The sequence below is a fragment of the Oryctolagus cuniculus genome, chromosome 6, assembly GCF_051225735.1.
Source record: "Oryctolagus cuniculus isolate XC-2025 breed Fujian yellow rabbit chromosome 6, ASM5122573v1, whole genome shotgun sequence".
In the NCBI taxonomy this organism is placed as follows: Eukaryota; Metazoa; Chordata; class Mammalia; order Lagomorpha; family Leporidae; genus Oryctolagus; species Oryctolagus cuniculus.
Window position 1 is genome coordinate 3740928 of NC_142872.1, and position 16305 is coordinate 3757232.

At 56.8% G+C, this 16305-nt stretch overlaps 1 protein-coding gene and 1 pseudogene across 1 annotated transcript; both read right to left on the bottom strand.

Annotated features, from left to right (window-relative positions):
* Window positions 1–669: 669 nt before the first annotated feature.
* LOC149125977 (ral-GDS-related protein-like) lies at window positions 670–8720 on the bottom strand. Its single transcript, XM_089335829.1, has 14 exons — window positions 8706–8720; window positions 8453–8515; window positions 7363–7455; window positions 6960–7153; window positions 5544–5737; window positions 5137–5405; window positions 4280–4495; window positions 3844–3947; window positions 3327–3396; window positions 2471–2545; window positions 1987–2061; window positions 1425–1457; window positions 952–1073; window positions 670–733 (listed from the first exon to the last, which is right to left on the bottom strand). Exons 1-14 carry the CDS (start codon window positions 8718–8720, stop codon window positions 670–672), a joined length of 1587 nt encoding a protein of 528 aa, XP_089191955.1.
* Window positions 8721–14001: 5281 nt separating this feature from the next.
* Window positions 14002–15303, bottom strand: LOC149125978 (olfactory receptor 6F1-like; annotated as a pseudogene).
* Window positions 15304–16305: the final 1002 nt, after the last annotated feature.

A 16305-nucleotide genomic window follows, 5' to 3' on the forward strand; every position in this document is an offset into this window, starting at 1 on the left:
ATAGCAGGGACTGGATCAGAAGGAGAGCAGCTGGGACTCAAACACACCCCTGATGCCAGCACTGTAGGTGGCAGCTTTACCCACTATGCCACAGCACCAGCCCCTCTTTTATATATTTAGAAGGCAAAGTGAGAGAGAGACCTTCCATCTGCTGGTTCACCTCCCATTGGCCCACCACAGTCAGGCCAGGCCAGGCTGGACCCAACATCCTAAACCCAGGGCAGCAAATGCAGGAGGAGTGAGGCAGTGTTTTTACACCAGGCATCACATGATCTGCCAGCTCCTCTTAGGAGAAGAACCTCAGGGAACCTCAACCAGCGAGGTGCAGCTCCAGGAGCTGCAACTAGGAGGGGCCCATGTCCGCAGCACATTTGCACGGGTGGAACACTGCTCACAACCTCAGTTATGGGGAAGCAATGACGAGGAATAATGAAACTCATGGTGCAACATATTTATGTTAACTTTAATAAAACTCTACTAGGGAGTTAATAACAGTGACTATAGTTAAATGGAGGAAAAGAGAAAACATAAGAGGGGCAATTAAACTGATACAATGCAGGCCTCAGCTTCACAACAGGGAGGCCACTGTCCCAGGCACCAGGCTCACAATGAGCTCAGATCTGCCCCTGAGGTCCCAGGCACTTGGTCACGAGGGCATCACGATGGTGTTCATGGCCTTGAGGATGCTGTGGGCTTCTTGACAGGGGGCTCCAGCTGGCGGGACAGGGCGTAGCTAACGGAGAGAGCACAGCCATGAGTCCACCAAGAGCCTCAGCTCAGGCCTCCCTCCCAGGGTCTGTCCAGGAGCTGCAGTCCTGGGGCCAGCAGTGCCCATGGGACAGGGCCTGCTGCCCACCAGGGGGCCTGGATGATGCTCCCCGCAGCTGCACAGCAGGGAGAGCCCTCCCCACCCCCACACTAGGCTTCACCTAATTCCTGCCCATCACTCACCTCTCCTTCTCAGTGAGAAACTCCACAGACCGGAACCACACGCCAAACTCCTCATCACGCTTAAAATAATACTTGCTCGCTGCCACCTGCAGTAGTTGGATTTCTTGCAGGACTTTCATTTCCTGGGGATGGAGGGACACACAGGACACTGTTAGGGCCTGGGCTGGGAACGCTGTGGGGACCTGGTAGGGGAGGGGCTGTGGAGTTCTGGGTGTTTCCTCTTAAGAGGCCTCCTCCCCTCCAGCCCATGCAGGCCCCACCCTGGCCTCCGATGGGGGTGCAAACAGCCCCTCCCCAGGCTTCTCCTTGATTCCAGTCCTCTACCCGCACCCGCCCTAGGGATGGGTCTCCCCGTCATGTGCACCCAGCCCTCCTAATAGAGCAAAGCTGCAGGGGTGATGCATGGGGTCCCGACCGGGGCCACCTGTGACCCCCAGTGCCCTCCTGCCCTGAGTGAGGCCACAGCTGCTCACCTTATTCAGTTTCTGGAAGCTGACATCAGCCTGCTGGAAGGCAGACAGAGTCCATCAGAACCGCCCCCAGCTGGGCCCAGCCCTGACCCTCCCCTTCATGAGGCCGTCAAGGGGATGTGGGTGGGAAAGGACAAGGATCTGGGTGAGCTCTGGAGAGGGGACCTGGCAGCTGAGGCTCAGGCACCTGCTGTTCTCCCCTGCCTGGTGACAGGCGGGAAACAGAGGCTGGGATGGGCGAGGGTGCTTGGCCATGTCAGTGCTTCCTGACCTTGCTGGGCCCAATTTCTCTTCTGCCCATGGAGCCTACCCGAGAGGAGGCCAAGGAGGCTCAGCCAAGACCTTGTGTAGCTTTGTCCCTCCAGGAAAGGGAGGGGCACCCGGTTGGAGGCCCCGACACTCCCAGGGCAGAGGCAGTGAAGCCCCAGCCCCAGGGACCGCTGTGAGGTTCAGGAGAAGGGGGGGAAGCGCTGAAGGCTAAGAGCGCAGTCCAGACTCTCCCCACCCCACCCCGCCCCCAAGCCTCAGGGACCCGGCCCACCCCATCTGCCCCAGGATCACTCACATGCACAGAGTCCCCCATCACAGTGTCCAACATCACCAGGTATTTCAGGTAGGTGCCAAGAAAGGGGACGACTCCCTGTGCCACAGGGGGTGGTGATGAGCACCTGCTCTCAGCTGCCCCCCGAGCCCTGGCCCCAGAGACCCCTCCACCCCAGCTCCTGGACCCTGGCTCATGTCTCCCCTGGGAGCCATCCAGGACCTTGGCAGCCTCCTCCATTCTCCATCCTCCCAGCTACTCCCAGGACAGCAGGCACCCCTAGGACTCCTGCTGGGATGTCCAAGGGCACACAGGCCGTGTGACCCCCAGCACCACCTCAGCCCCAAGTGCACTGAGAGTCCAGCTGCCCCAGGCCCTGGCTCTGGTCTCTCTGGTGGAGGCCACTGAGGCAGTGTGGGGACTGCAGGGAGGGCTGGAGGTGGAGGCCCTGCTCCTGTGGCTCGGGCCCCGGTGTGACGGAGGAGTCCCCTCACCCAGGCACACGCACCTTCTGTTGTTTCCGCAGCCTCATCTGTGCTCTCTGCGGATTCTTCTCCCGGGCAGCAAGCTTGAAGGCTCCCTTCTGCCAGGATCAAGGTCAGGGTCTTAGGGCCTGTCCTTCTGACCCCTGCCCACACCTGGGCCCTCTGCTGGGGCATGGCATGTCTGACCCCCTCCCCCAAGTGCACTCTATCTGGATGCTGTGGCTCCCACCCTCACTGGGGGCACCTTGAGCAAGGGGTCTCCCTGGGTCTGCTCCTTGACTGGCGAGGGTGCTGGGCGCCCCCCCACCACAGCTGTCCTGACTCAGCAACCTACGCCTGCCCTCCTCCTCCTCATTGTCCCCTGGGAAGAAGGCCAGGCCGTGCACCGCGCATCACCCTTCCTGGTGCCTCACCGACCCCCATGAGCCCTGCACAACAGGCTCATCAGCCCCATCCTCTACTTGAGAAATCAGAGGCCATGGGCAATGACCAGCCCAGGGCCACACAGGAGAGCCTGCCCTGTCCCCAGCTGACCGCCACCCCACTGCTTCACCCCAACTCCAGCTGCACCCCTGGCCAGGAGTCCATCAGGGCTCTCTGGGTCCTGGTCCCTGGCCAGGCACCACCATGGAGAGAGAGGGCCAGGTGGTCTCAGGAGGCCTGGCTGACAGGTGCTGGCCACCCAGCCCCACTGTATGCTCATCCAGCCCCAGCAGGGTTGAGGACGAACCACAGCTTCTGCTGCACATCTCCCCTGCCACTCAGGGAGTGGAACCCAGGGATCTCTAGTGACAGACAGGGCCTGCACAGGCTCTGGGTGGCGACACTTTGCTCCCTCCCTACCCCCCAAGGACTTGCCCCGCCTCCCAGCCTCCCTACCTTGGTGAGCCGATCTCTGCTCAAGCCATTGTCCTTCTCACACAGGCGCTCAAATTTTTTGCAGCTTTTGCTGTGGAGATGGGAAACCAGGAAGAGCTACTCAGTGTGATGGGAGGATGGTGAGTGCAGCTCCCTTCACTCGACAGCAAGGAGGATGTACACGGCCCAGGTGAGTTCCCCACTGAGTTCCCTAAGCCCTGGTGCCCAGGGGACAGGTGGGGAGCTCAAGTGGTTCTCCTGGGCCCCTCCCCTCCACTGAGCAGCACCGTTCTGCCTCAAGTTCACCTGCACAGGGAGCTCCGGTGCTGCCCAGGAGCACTATTAAAGAACTGGTGCCTGACAGCAAAGCAAATATCCTGTGGCAAAAATTAGGCAGAAGGTCTAGGGGTCTCGAAGGTGCCATTCCCCATGCCTCCCCTTAGAGTCCACGTCTGGCCCCTCCCAGAGTCATGGGGGTTAGTGGTGAGTCCTAGGGTCCCAGGTACACCCTGGTGCTCCTGTGGGAGAAGGCACCCACCTGGAGACTTCTCCCCACGTCTCTTGCAGGCGACAAATTGGGGAGGTCTGCAGAGCAGTGAGGATGGCATGGGCCGAGGAAACATTCCTGAGGGTCTGGCACTCCTGGAGAGCAGAGCGGATGAGGGAGAAGTCACCTGATCCCCCTGGGCTGACGTCCCCCTCCTGCATCAGATGCCCACGGAGCCACAGGAAGGCACGAGGGCACTGTGGCCACCCTCACAGGGAGAGGATTGGGTTCAACCCACACAGAGGTTCAGGTGGGAGGGGAGCATGCACCCCTGGGGGAAGTGAGTCAGGTCAGGCCCCTCCCTGCCAGGAAGGGCCCAGGGTCTGTGCAGGGTCTTCAGCCACAGGGTGTACTCCCGAGGGCTGATAAAGCAAAGTGGCCATTCCCAGAGTGCAGTGAGCGAGGGCCCTGATTGCCCGCAGCTGACCTTGGCCACCTTGATCCAGTGCTCCACCACAGGGGCCCTGTCCGTGGCCTTCATGCTGGGGTCCCCCAAGCATGTGGTTACTACACAATTTGTCACACAGTTGAACTGCTGCACAGTGGCATGGACAGTGGAGGCCAGGTGTTCCTTGCCTCTCTTGTTGCTCTTGGTCCAGACGGAGCCCAGGCAGTGGAAGGGCACGACCTTCTGGAACAGCTCCTGGGGAGGAGAGTGTCCCATGGGCACAGCCACCCCCACTCAGAATGCAGGGGTGCTGTGCATGGGCCTCTCAGCGGTGGGAGCAGCAGACCACTGAAGGTGCCTAGAGCCCCACGGCCCAGAGCCCATTCTTGGAGAGAAGACACAGAGGTACTTTCTCCGGGGCATCCTGGCCAACTCCCCATCCCTCGGCCCATCGCCATCAGCCCTGTGCTCCTTGTGTCCATCCCAGCACACCTCCCTCTGGTAGCTACAACAAGGGGCTCTGCTTGCGTGTCTGCTCTGGGACCCCGTCCAACTCTGAAGCCTGATCAGTGCTGAGACAGGTAGGCATTCTGGGCAGACCGGCAGGGACGGGGGCCTGGCTGCACCTCAGTGAGTGCCCTCCACCACCACTGGGCCACACCGTGCCCAGCTTTCTGTCTGTCGCTCTGTGCACCTGGCATGAGTGTGTCCCATCTCTGCTGTGCACAGGGGACAGGTGGGTTAGGACATGAGAAACGAGCCCGGGTCACACTGGGGCTGAGACATGAAGCCTGGGCTGACTCAGAACACTGGACTCTGGCCAGGGCTTGTGTGGGACAGCAGGTGCCACAGGGACGCCGTGGTCCTGGCCCTGCCCAGCAGAGCCGGCTGCTCACCGCATCCAGAAGCGTGAGCTGTTCTGCCATCGTCCTGGGGGAGAAGGCGGTGATGTCAACCATCTCCGCCCCAGGCAGCTCCTCTGCAGTCCCAGCCCAGCCAGAGGAGGCCTGTGGAGCTGGCCCTGGTGCTGATTGTGCGCATGGGGGCAGGCCCCGTGGGAAAGCTGGCCCTGGCTCTGGAGCAGGTCCTGGCTGAGCCAGTGGTGCTGCAGCTGGCTCCAGAGCCAGTGTGCAGAAGGGTGCTGGCCCTGCACGCAGAGCAGGAGCTGGAAGAAGAGAAAGGGTCGCCAACGTGAATCACCTTCCAGTGACCTCTGCAAACCCCGAGAGGTCGCACTGCCTGGAAGGGGATTCCAGCCCCAAACACCACCCCTGAGAGACCTGCAGACTGCGCTGCCCCTCACCGTCTGCTTTGGCCTCAGGGTGCTGGGTGTGTCCGGGCAGGGCATACAGAAAGTACACCTGGGTCCCCAGGTCTCCTCCAGGTAGGCTGACAGGCTTGCAGCCCACCTTCATCTTCAGCAGTGGAAGGCTGGTGTTGCCATGGAGCTCTGCCTTGTACAGGTCTCTGCAGCGTCCCAGGAAGGAAGCCATGTTGCTGGGGACACAAGCGAGGGCAGCAGGGTCAGAGGCTGGCCTTGGCCGTCACACTGCACTGCCTGGGGCCCCTCTGTGGTTCTGGGGCCCTGGGCATGCCTCTGCCTGTCCAGAGCATGACCCCACCCCCCAAGCCTTCCTGGGCTGCCCTGGCCATGGGAGACCTGGTCAACAGGGCTGGTGCACACCCTGTGGTGACAGCCTCCCCGTGACCTTTCCTGAGGGGAGGTTCCCCAGTGCTCAGCACGAGGCTCCAGGCAGACTTAGGAGCAGGTTTCTCAGGATCTCTGTAGGTCTGGGCCTCCTGGGGCAGGGGTGGGGATGGGGTTTGTGGGTGGAGCTGGGAAGCACCTGTCCTGGGCATGGACCCCTGGCTGCTCTGCGCCCCAGCCCCCCTTTCCTTTGAAGGTCTGGGACCCCATTCCTAGCTCTGTTCTCCTTCCCTTTGAGGGGAGTCCTCGGGCCTCGGTGCTCTCAGAGGAGTCAAAGGAAGGGGGAGATCCACACCCTGTCTGTCCCTCCCCAGCCACAGCCCACATTTCGCTCCCACAGTTTGCAGGGACAGAAGGCCTCTGACTGGACCCACAGTCCGTGACATCCTAGTGGGGCCTGGGCTCTGACATTCTGGCAAGACCATGGGAGGACGATCCTCTCCCCTCTGACCCTGTGGACAGGACCCGGGCAGGCGTTCAGTTGGGGAGTCTAGGTCCTCCCAAGTCTAGAGGCCCCGGGAATGCTGTCTGCTTTGCTCGCTGAGCTGTGACACGTGTCTGTAAAGTGACTGCCCAGTTTTTAACATTCACTTGATGTGGGGATGAACCACACACGGAACCTTGCCAGAGAGCTGAGGGGCCTGGGCCTCACACCCAGTGCCTGGGCCCTACTCTGTCTGAATCAGTCACTGGGGCTGGGAGGTCTCCTTTACAGATGGGAAAGCAGGGCTGCTCTCTGTGGGGTTTTCCAAACCTCGAGGGCCGTGGGCTATTGAGTCCCGAGGGTGCAGAGACCAGAAGAAGAGGGATGAGTGCAGCGCCAGCAGCCCTGGCCACAGAGCAGGCACCAGGCCCCTGCCATGTCTGCAGTCACATGGTCCCTGTCAAACCCTGAGGCTCACGCCCACACCACCCCACTTCTCAGAGGAGCACACAGGCACAGAGAGCCACGGCTAGGGGGCTCTGGCACACAGCCGAGGCCCCATGTGCCTGGAGAGCACAGACGCTCACCTATGGAATATCTGGTCCAAAAAATACGGAACAGTGCTGAAGTCACCATATGAGCACAGCAGAGTGGACAGGTGAGCGATGGTTCTTCCTGGGGAGGCTGGGACCAGGGATTCCTCCAGCTTCGCCCCGGTGCCTGGCTGCAGGCTCCGCAGGGGGCAGACCTCCGCCAGGTGCAGTGTGGACACACCTCCAAACTAGAGGGGACCAGCAGATACAGGAGTCAGAGGTGGATCCAGGGACCCCCGACCACGGGAGTCTGGGCTGGGAGAAGACCCCCTCACAGAGGGCATCCAGCTGCACCAGGTGACTCCTCACATCCCTGAGGGTTGGGAATGAAAGGCCGAAAGTGACTTTGTTGACCACACAGAGAGCAGCGTGGAAGAGTCGGGAGGGCAGATTATACCCCCAGGGAGGCCAGCAGCTGGGAGCAGCAGTGCAGAGATGGAAGCTGGCAGTGTCCCGGCCACAGCCCTTCTGCACGGTGATCTGACCGTGGCTGCTCCAGGGGACAGCTCAGCCCCTCTCCCCAGCAAGTGCTGTCTGGGCCTCTGTCTCAGCAGGGCATTAGCTCCTGTGAGAGCGACGGTGATGCTCTGACTCTGCGTCCCTGAGTGTGGTTGCATGTGCCATGTGCTCCTGAGGAGGTGATGGACGTTAGGCCAGGCCATGGTGTGGGCCCCAGGTCTGCCGTGCTGATAAGGAGAGGGGACAAGGACACAGAGAAGCACAGGAGAACACGAGAACATGGGAACAGAGATGGACATGTACAAGCAGGAGACACAGGGACATCCAGCCCCCAGCACTGTGTGCAAACTCCTGTGTGAGAGCCGCCCTCGTGTGGGCCCTGGGCTTGACTGCCCAGCAGACCAGGCTTCCAGGGGCGCTCTCTGAGGCCGTGACCTGCAGCAGGGCAGCCGGGGACAAGCACTGGAATCCCAGCTGAGCCACAGGACAAATGTCCTTTCTCATGGAACAGGATGGAGACGGGTGGGGGCTCCAGGGCTGAGACCGAGAGACACACTGCCGACACGTGCATGGAGTAGTCTCTCTCTCTCTCAAGGGTAAGCCTCACCCCTGTGTGTGGGGTTTGGGTTCTCCGTCTTGGGTTGTGGGGAGGTCTGGAAGCACAGCGGAGCTGACCCCTGCCTGGGATTCCCGGGCTGGGTGGGAAAACCGTGCTGTCCCACACGCGGACGTTCTTGACTTCATATCCAGGGAACCAGTAGTAATCTGTCCCCTGAAAATCCCACCAGGACCTGACATGGGGTTGCCATAACCCAGCTGTCAGTGGGCAGCAGAGGGGCGAGATCTCTTAGGAACGAGACTGGGGTCAGTCACTCGGGTGGGAAACACCAGGACGGGGCCCAGAGGTCCCTATATCCAGGCTCTGGTCCTCGGCCCAGCCTGCTCATCTTGAGTCCCCGCCTGTGTATCTCCCTAGGCCCCTCCCTCAGCCCAGCCCAGCACTGTCCATGGCTGTTGGCCTGACGCACCTGTCCATTGCCTGAGAAGATGAGTTCCTCATGGGAATCATTGCTGATCTCCAGTGTGGAGCCCTGCAAACAGAGTGCCCAGAGCCAGGCCAGAAGGTGTCAGTGTCCCACAGGAGACACCCCGTGAGTATTTCCACTCCCCAGGTCACATACGTAGGGACATCTGGGTATACCCCCAGCCAGGAGGACTCCAGGTGACACAGGAGAACTCAAGTGTAACCCCTGAGTAGACAAAATGGCCCCCAACACCCACTTTCCCATCCGCCATCCCTAGAATGGGTACAGACGACACCACAGCTGTCCTCCAATGCCTGAATCCTGGTGCTGTGTGGGAAGGGTCCCTCGTCTTGTCCCCTTCGTGGGGACGGGAGAACAGCCCACGTGGGTCACCAGAGACTCTGGCCCTGGACGGGACTTCCCGGGGCTGTAAACCCTGTTACCTGTGGCTGCCTCCTCCCCCGTGGCCACAGGCGTCCATAGTGAGAGCTCAGCCAGCGTGTTACACGCTGGAAGAGACCTTCATTCTGGGCTTTGGCTCTGCGAGAGCCTCGCCTTGAAGGGCAGCAGCAAGGGAACATAGTTCTCCCTGCAACGGTTCCTATCAAGTGAGCTGGCAATGGCTACCACTAGAATGTGGGTGCCTGGTTACCAGAGTTCCATGTTCTGTTGTGGCCCGTCACCAAGGAAGTGAGGTCACTTCCTCCAGGTCCAGGACATGGACCCTTCCAGCAGGAAGAGCTCCCAAGGCCCTCTGGGCTGCTGACTGTTCCTCTCCTGCCCCGATGCCATCCCCTTGACTGTGCACAATTCTGCAAACACAGCCCCATCCCTCAGTGCCTGGGAGACCTGGATGGGGTCAGGATCCCAGGTTGAAGGACACTCAGTTGGAGTCTAAACCTCCTTTTTCTATCATTTCCCAAAGACAGTCCTGCTTCTTAGGAAGGCCCCTAAAATCCAAGCTAAGGTCAGTGAGGAAAGCCAAGGGCAGTGTCTTAGACAAGCCCTAAGTTCTTAGGCCATCTTCTGCTGCTTTCCCAGGCGCATTAGCAGGGAGCTGAATCAGAAGTGGCACAGCTGAGCCACACACCGGCCCCCCATGGGATGCTGGCACAGCAGGTGGTGGCTTCACCTGCTAAAGCACAGCACCAGCTCCTGTGTGAGCTTTTATTTAGAATGCTGAGATTGAATGGTGGAACTCGTGGCAAGGTCATGGCATCACCTGGAGTTTGAGTGACTCGTGCAAGCCCCAGCATGGGCCAGGGTCTTCTCCACTCCACAAGGGTGGCCCTCCATCCTGAGTCGGGTCTGGTCCTGGTTGTTCCCATGCTCAGACGCTGCCCCCCAGTCAAAATCTCTGAGCTGGAACCCGTGTTTGCACTCTGCCCTGCTGTAAGGACAGAGCTGCCTTCCCACGTCTCAGACACCCCCAAGCCTTCAAACACGAGTGTCAGCTTCAGGGGGCTCCTGAGCACCACATGGCTTCTCTCCGAGCCCCATGCTGCAAAGTCTGCCCTGCTTGCCACGGAGCCCCGCTGCTCTCCAGACCCTGACCCCGCCAACGGCAGTGTGTCAGAGCCATCAGAAACCTGTAGCCTGATATCAGGGGTCTTTCCACAATTCTTTCCACAAATCTTGTTTTTCTTTTTTTAAGATTTATGTATTTATTTGAAGGCAGAGTTACAGAGAGGCAGAGGTAGAGACAGAGAGGTCTTCCATCTGCTGGTTCACTCCAAATGCCCGCAACAGCTGGAGCTGCTCCAATCTGACCAGGAGCCAGGAGCTTCTTCCGGGTCTTCCACATGGGTGCAGGGGCCCAAGGACTTGGGCCATCTTCTATTGCCTTCCCAGGCCATAGCATAGAGCTGGAGGGGAAGTAGAGTAGCCGGAACTTGAACCAGTGTCCAAATGGGATCCTGGCACTGCAGTAGTCTTACGTTTCCTGCTCTGTCTCCTACTGAACTGGTCACATTCTGTTTTTACTGAAACTTCTGTTTTTTATTTGCTTTACACTTTTTATTGAAAACAGTTGCAGATAAAGTAATTCATATTTTCCAGATCCTATTTCCCTTTCTCTCTCCTCAGAGATATTCAGTCACATTTTCACATTTATTGCCTTAAAATGTACCTTTAAATATCTCAGAGCATTATTTTATTTTTTTTAAAGATTGATTTCATTAATTTATGTGAAAAGCAGAGTAACAGAGAGAGACAGAGATTGTTCATCTGCTGGTTCACCCTGTACAATGCGTGCAACACAGGGCTGGGCCAGGCCGAAGCCAGGAGCCAGGAGCTCCATCTGGATCTGCCACGTGGGAGCAGGGGCCCAAGCATTCTGGCCATCTTCTGCTTTCCCAGGCTGTGAGCAGGAGCCAGGAGCCTGTTCTGGATCTGCCACATGGGTGCAGGGGCTCAAGCCCTTGGGCTGTCTTCTGCTGCCTCCCAAGTGCAGTAGCAGGGCGCTGGATGGGAAGCAGAGAAGCTAGGACTGGAATCGGTGCTCTGATATGAAATGCTGGTGTCGCATGGCAGCAGCTTAACCCACTGCACCACAATGCTGGCCCTAGAGCATTATTTTAGACTTTGTTTTGTTTTTTGAAAGTTCCTTTTACCAACTTAAATGTAGGACTTTAAATCCATTACTGGCAGGTTAAGTGTTTGGCTTAGCAGTCACTATACCAGCTGGGAGGCCCAAGTCCCACTTTGCAGGGCCTGGGTTCAAGTCCTGCCTCCACTCTTGATGCCAGCTTCCTGCTGAGGCACACCCTGGGAACAGCAGTGGTAGCAGATGTGGTCAAGTCCCTGCTGCCCATGTCGAAGAGCCAGATGGAGACCCAGGCACCTGCCTTTGTCCCTGGCCCAGCACCAGCTGATGTGGGCATCTGGGGAGTGAGTCAGCAAATGGGACAACTGTCTGTGTCTCAAATACTTAAATAAATGGATTAAATCTGTTACTGCTGATTAAACTATTCCATCCACTTATTAATGAAGAACATACTGTCAAGTTTATTCATTCATTCATTTTATTATATTCTGCCTTTCTCCCCTTATTATGTGAAGGGAGAGTTTTTTTTTTTCTTATTCAGTGATTTTCCTGATTATATATAAACAGTGCCTTCCATAGTTGCTTGGCAAGTATTTGTTGGATGAGTAATATGCTTTCAGTTAGTTCAATCCCCAACCCTTGTCCCAAAACAAGTCATAGAAGCCAGATTCCTCAGGACAGGCACTGTGGTGTAGTAGGTTAAGCATCTGCCTGAGGCACAGGCATCCCATAGAGGCACTGGTTTGAGTGCTGGCTATTCTACTTTTGATCCTGCTCCCGGCTGATGGCTTGGGAAAGCCGTGGAAGATGGCCTGAGTGCTTGGGAACCTATGTGGGAGACCCAGAAGAAGCTCCTGGCTCCTGGCTTAGGGTCAGCTCAGCTCTGGCTTTGTGGCCATTTGGGGAGTAAACCAGTGGATGGAAGACCTCTTTCTCTCTCTGTCTCTCCCTCTGTCTGGCCTCTCAAGTAAATAAATAAATCTGAGAGAGAGGCAGAGAGAGAGAGAGAAAGAGAGAAAGGAGAGAGAGAAAGATTCCTCTTCCAACCTAGGAAAATGCCTCTCTATTCTCTCCCTGGAGAACCTCAAGTGACAAGTGCCATGCCATGTACTGGAGCTGGGTATGGACTCCCAGAGGCTGAGAGGGGCTGAGCAGCAGGGCCAGGCTGGGCCCCCTCCGTTTGTTACCCTTTGAGCCCAGTCTTGCTTTCCAGTTGCTTCTCTACAAGGCTGTGCATTCTTCACTGTGTCTAAGCCTTAAAACACATGGCTGTGGGGCCGGCGCCGTGGCCCAGTAGGCTAATCCTGTGCCTGTGGTGCCAGCATCCCATATGGGTGCCAGTTCTAATCCCAGCTGCTCCTCTTCTGATCCAGCTCTCTGCTATGGCCTGGGAAAGCAGTGGAAAATGGCCCAAGTCCTTGGGCCCCTGCACCCACATGGGAGACCCAGAAGAAACTCCTGGTTCCTGGCTTCAGATCAGTGCAGCTCAGCCGTTGCAGCCATCTGGGGAGTGAACCATCGGATAGAAGACCTTTCTCTCTGTCTCTCCCTCTCACTGTCTGCACTCTACCTTTCAAATAAATAAAAAAATCTAAACAAAACAAAACAAAAAAACATGGGTCTCCCTGGGTCTTTGGGCCATCCTTTCTGACCAAAAGTGTAAATCATGTGCACCACTTTTCCCTCCCATGGTCTCTTAGGAGGCAGACTTTCTTTTTTTTTTTTTTTTTTAAGATTTTTTTAAGTTTTTTTTTTTTTTTTAATTTGACAGGTAGAGTTACAGACAGTGAGAGAGGGAGAAAGGTCTTCCTTTCATTGGTTCACTCCCCCTAATGGCTGCTATGGCCGGAGCTACGCCAATTGGAAGCCAGGAGCCAGGTGCTTCTTCCTGGTCTCCCATGCGGGTGCAGGAGCCCAAGCACCTGGGCCATCCTCCATTGCCTTTCTGGGCCACAGCAGAGAGCTGGACTGGAAGAGGAGCAACCGGGACTTGTACTGGGTGCCCATATGGGATGCCGGTGCCACAGATGGAGGATTAGCCTAGTGCACCATCGCACCAGCCCCAGAAGGTAGACTTTCAACAGAGGCACACTTTGCCAGGGGACTCGGTCTCAGTTAAAACATGTTCTCCTGTGTCCTTCCAACATGCAGCCTTCCCCGCCCCATTCACTTCCAAAACCAGGAAAGGTTCCCAATGATGGGAACAGGGAGGTCTGAGGGCAGCTGTTCCCAGGCCCGCCTTCCTCCTGGGGGAAGAACACAGCCCCAGCCCGCTCCTCTGCCTGGCTCTGTTGGCCAGCCCCCGACTGCAGCGTCTATCCCCAGTCCTGGGAAGTGGGTGAGGGGAAGTGAATCTTCCTGAGTGCATGGCTGAGAAGGCAAGGCCTGCTTCTGGCTCCTTAAGATGGGGTCTTTTGGAGGGAATTAAAAACAAAAACACTCTAATTATTGTACCCCAAGGTTATTTTTCTCTGAAACTCTAATTCTGTGGGACAGCACCTTGACCATGGATCATCACGGGACTTCTATAGCTTTACTCAAACCCTTTCAGTCCTGGTGAATCTGACGTGGCATCTTGTAAGTTAGCAGCTTCCCCTGCCATCTGCATCTATTACCATACCTCACCCAAGAAAATATCACGTGGGAATAATGGCACTCTCATTTCCATTATGATTTCATGCATTTCCTGTCCTAGTTCTTACACCCCAGATTTACAAGGTGATACAAAAATCTTACAAAGAACGAGAACTTGGAGTTTTAGTAATGCACGCTTCACACTGAGTATGTGTCCCTAATGTTATAAAAAAAACTCAAAAGAAAACCCATGTCAATATACAACTATTTCGCTTGGACAAGATAGTTTGCTTCTATCAAAAACTCCTGTTCCCCTCCTGCGTGAGAAAGGAGAGCTCCTGCACACAGTGTTTCCCTTGATAGGTCTGATTTTGTCTTTCAGGCGTTTCCCCTTTGTTTTCTCCCCCCTGGAACCAAAGAAGCATCCCTGTCACTCTGTGGTGCACTTGGAGCCATGATCAGAACACCTGCCATGCTGCAGGAATGGAGAGCCCTGCAGTCTGGGGGCCGGCACACAGCACAGCTCCCCGTCACACCGTGAGGAGTTTACCTCCTTTCCACTTTCTCAGCAGACTCTCCCTCACCTCCTTGTTCCAGAGCATGTAGATGAAGGGGTTGAGAACGGGGGTCACCACGGTGTTCAGGATGTGGATGGCCTTGCTCAGGTCCAGGGCGTCCTTGATGGAGGTTCGCACATGCAGGAAGATGGTGGACCCGTACCACAGGAGGACCACAGTGAGGTGGGAGGAACACGTGGAGAAGGCCTTGCTCCAGCCACTGGCCGAGGGGATCCTGAGGATGGTGCTGATGATGTAGACGTAGGAGACCAGGGTGATGAGGCATGAACTCAGGATGACCACACAGGCGATCACGAAGCCCACGATCTCCACGGCTTGTGTGCTGGTGCAGGCCAGGGCGATCCAGGGCGCGATGTCGCAGAAGAAGTTGTTGATGGCACGGGGGCCGCAAAAGGACAGGCTGCTGACGAGGGCAGTGGGTGCCACGATGGCCAGGAAGCCACAGGCCTAGGAGCCCAGGGCCAGCCTCAAGGAGAGCAGGCTGCTCATGATGGCCCCGTAGTGCAGCGGGTAGCAGACAGCCAGGTAGCGGTCGTATGCCATGACAGCCAGGAGGAAGTACTCTGTGCAGCCTAAGGAGAAGACCAGGTACATCTGCAGGAGGCAGCTGGGGAACCCTATGTCCTGGCTCCTCCCCAACAGCACGGCCAGGGCTTTGGGGACCACGGCGGTGGTATAGCAGATCTCCAGGAAAGAGAGGTTGCTCAGAAAGAAGTACATGGGAGTGTGTAACTGGGGGGTGGTACCCACGAGCACCAGGATGGCCACATTCCCACCCACTGTGAGGACATACATCACGAGGAACAATGAGAAGAGGGACAGCTGGAGGGCCTGGGGCCCCGGGAAGCCCAGCAAGACAAAGTCCTGGGCTAGTGTCTCGTTGTCTACGTCCATGATGCGTCCCTGTCTCTCAGTCCTAGAAAGATGTTGACTCGTGAACAAGTGCCAGGCAGCAGCCGGATGCACACAGAGTCTCAATGGGGTTTGCCAAGTGCCTGCACTGTGTTCAGAGGCAGAAGGCGTGGACACCACCTGTTTGATGACACATGGAATCAGGTGCTGTCATAACCGATTAGCAGTTTAGGGAAGTAATGTGCAAAGAATTTTACACTTCAGGTCCAATATTGAAGTCCAGCCTGTGCCTCCATCATCCTACATCAAACACAACCCAATGCTGTCATAAAAGTACAACCAAACCCACAAAGATGGTCATTCCACGTTGACTCCGTTCTTCATATTTTAACTGGATTCCGCACGACCTTTGAATGTAAGCACAGAATTTTGTCTTCATTCAGAACTCTGTCTGGTTTCACTCGTGTGTGAGAGTCATGACTTCCAAACTGATTTTCTAATGTACAATCTCTGTCTTCAAAAAGAACGTGGAAAAGTGAACTAAAAGATTTAAAAAGTAATCAGTTTCAGAATGATGCTTTGGCTCCTCAGATCCTGCCCCTTTTGTGTTTAAGTTCACGGCTGTGGTCACTCCTCTCACATAAACGGTCTGTGTCCCCACATGGGACGGGACCCTCCTGCACCAGCTTGCTGCACCAGGCACCTCCTGGTGCTCACTTGGAACTGGCGTGCTGAGTGCAGCTGGGCAGAGCATCGCTTTGAAACCAGGCCCCATGGTTTGTTTCTGAACACCACCTTTGGGGCGACATACTCTGCACATTCAGAGAGCAGTGGAAAGCTCTTCTGCTGTTGTTACCGCAGGTGACTGGAGCCTGCATTTGGAGGCAGATGCTGGAACCAGAGGCTGGTGCCTTCCCACCAGACCGTCTGTCAGGTGTAAGGGCATGCCCACTGTCCACACCCTAGGATCAGGCCTAGGACACGCCCACTGTCCACACCCTAGGATCAGGCCTAGGACACACCCACTGTCTACACCCCAGGATCAGGCCTAGGACACGCCCACTGTCCACCTCCTAGGATGAGGCCTAGGACACGCCCACTGTCCACACCCTAGGATCAGGCGTAGGACATGCCCACTGTCCACACCCTATGATCAGGCCTAGAGACACACCCACGGTCCACACCTAGGATCAGGCCTAGGACATGCCCATTGTCCACACCCTATGATCAGGCCTAGGACACACCCACGGTCCACACCTAGGATCAGGCCTAGGACACACCCACTGTCCACACCCTAGGATCAGCCT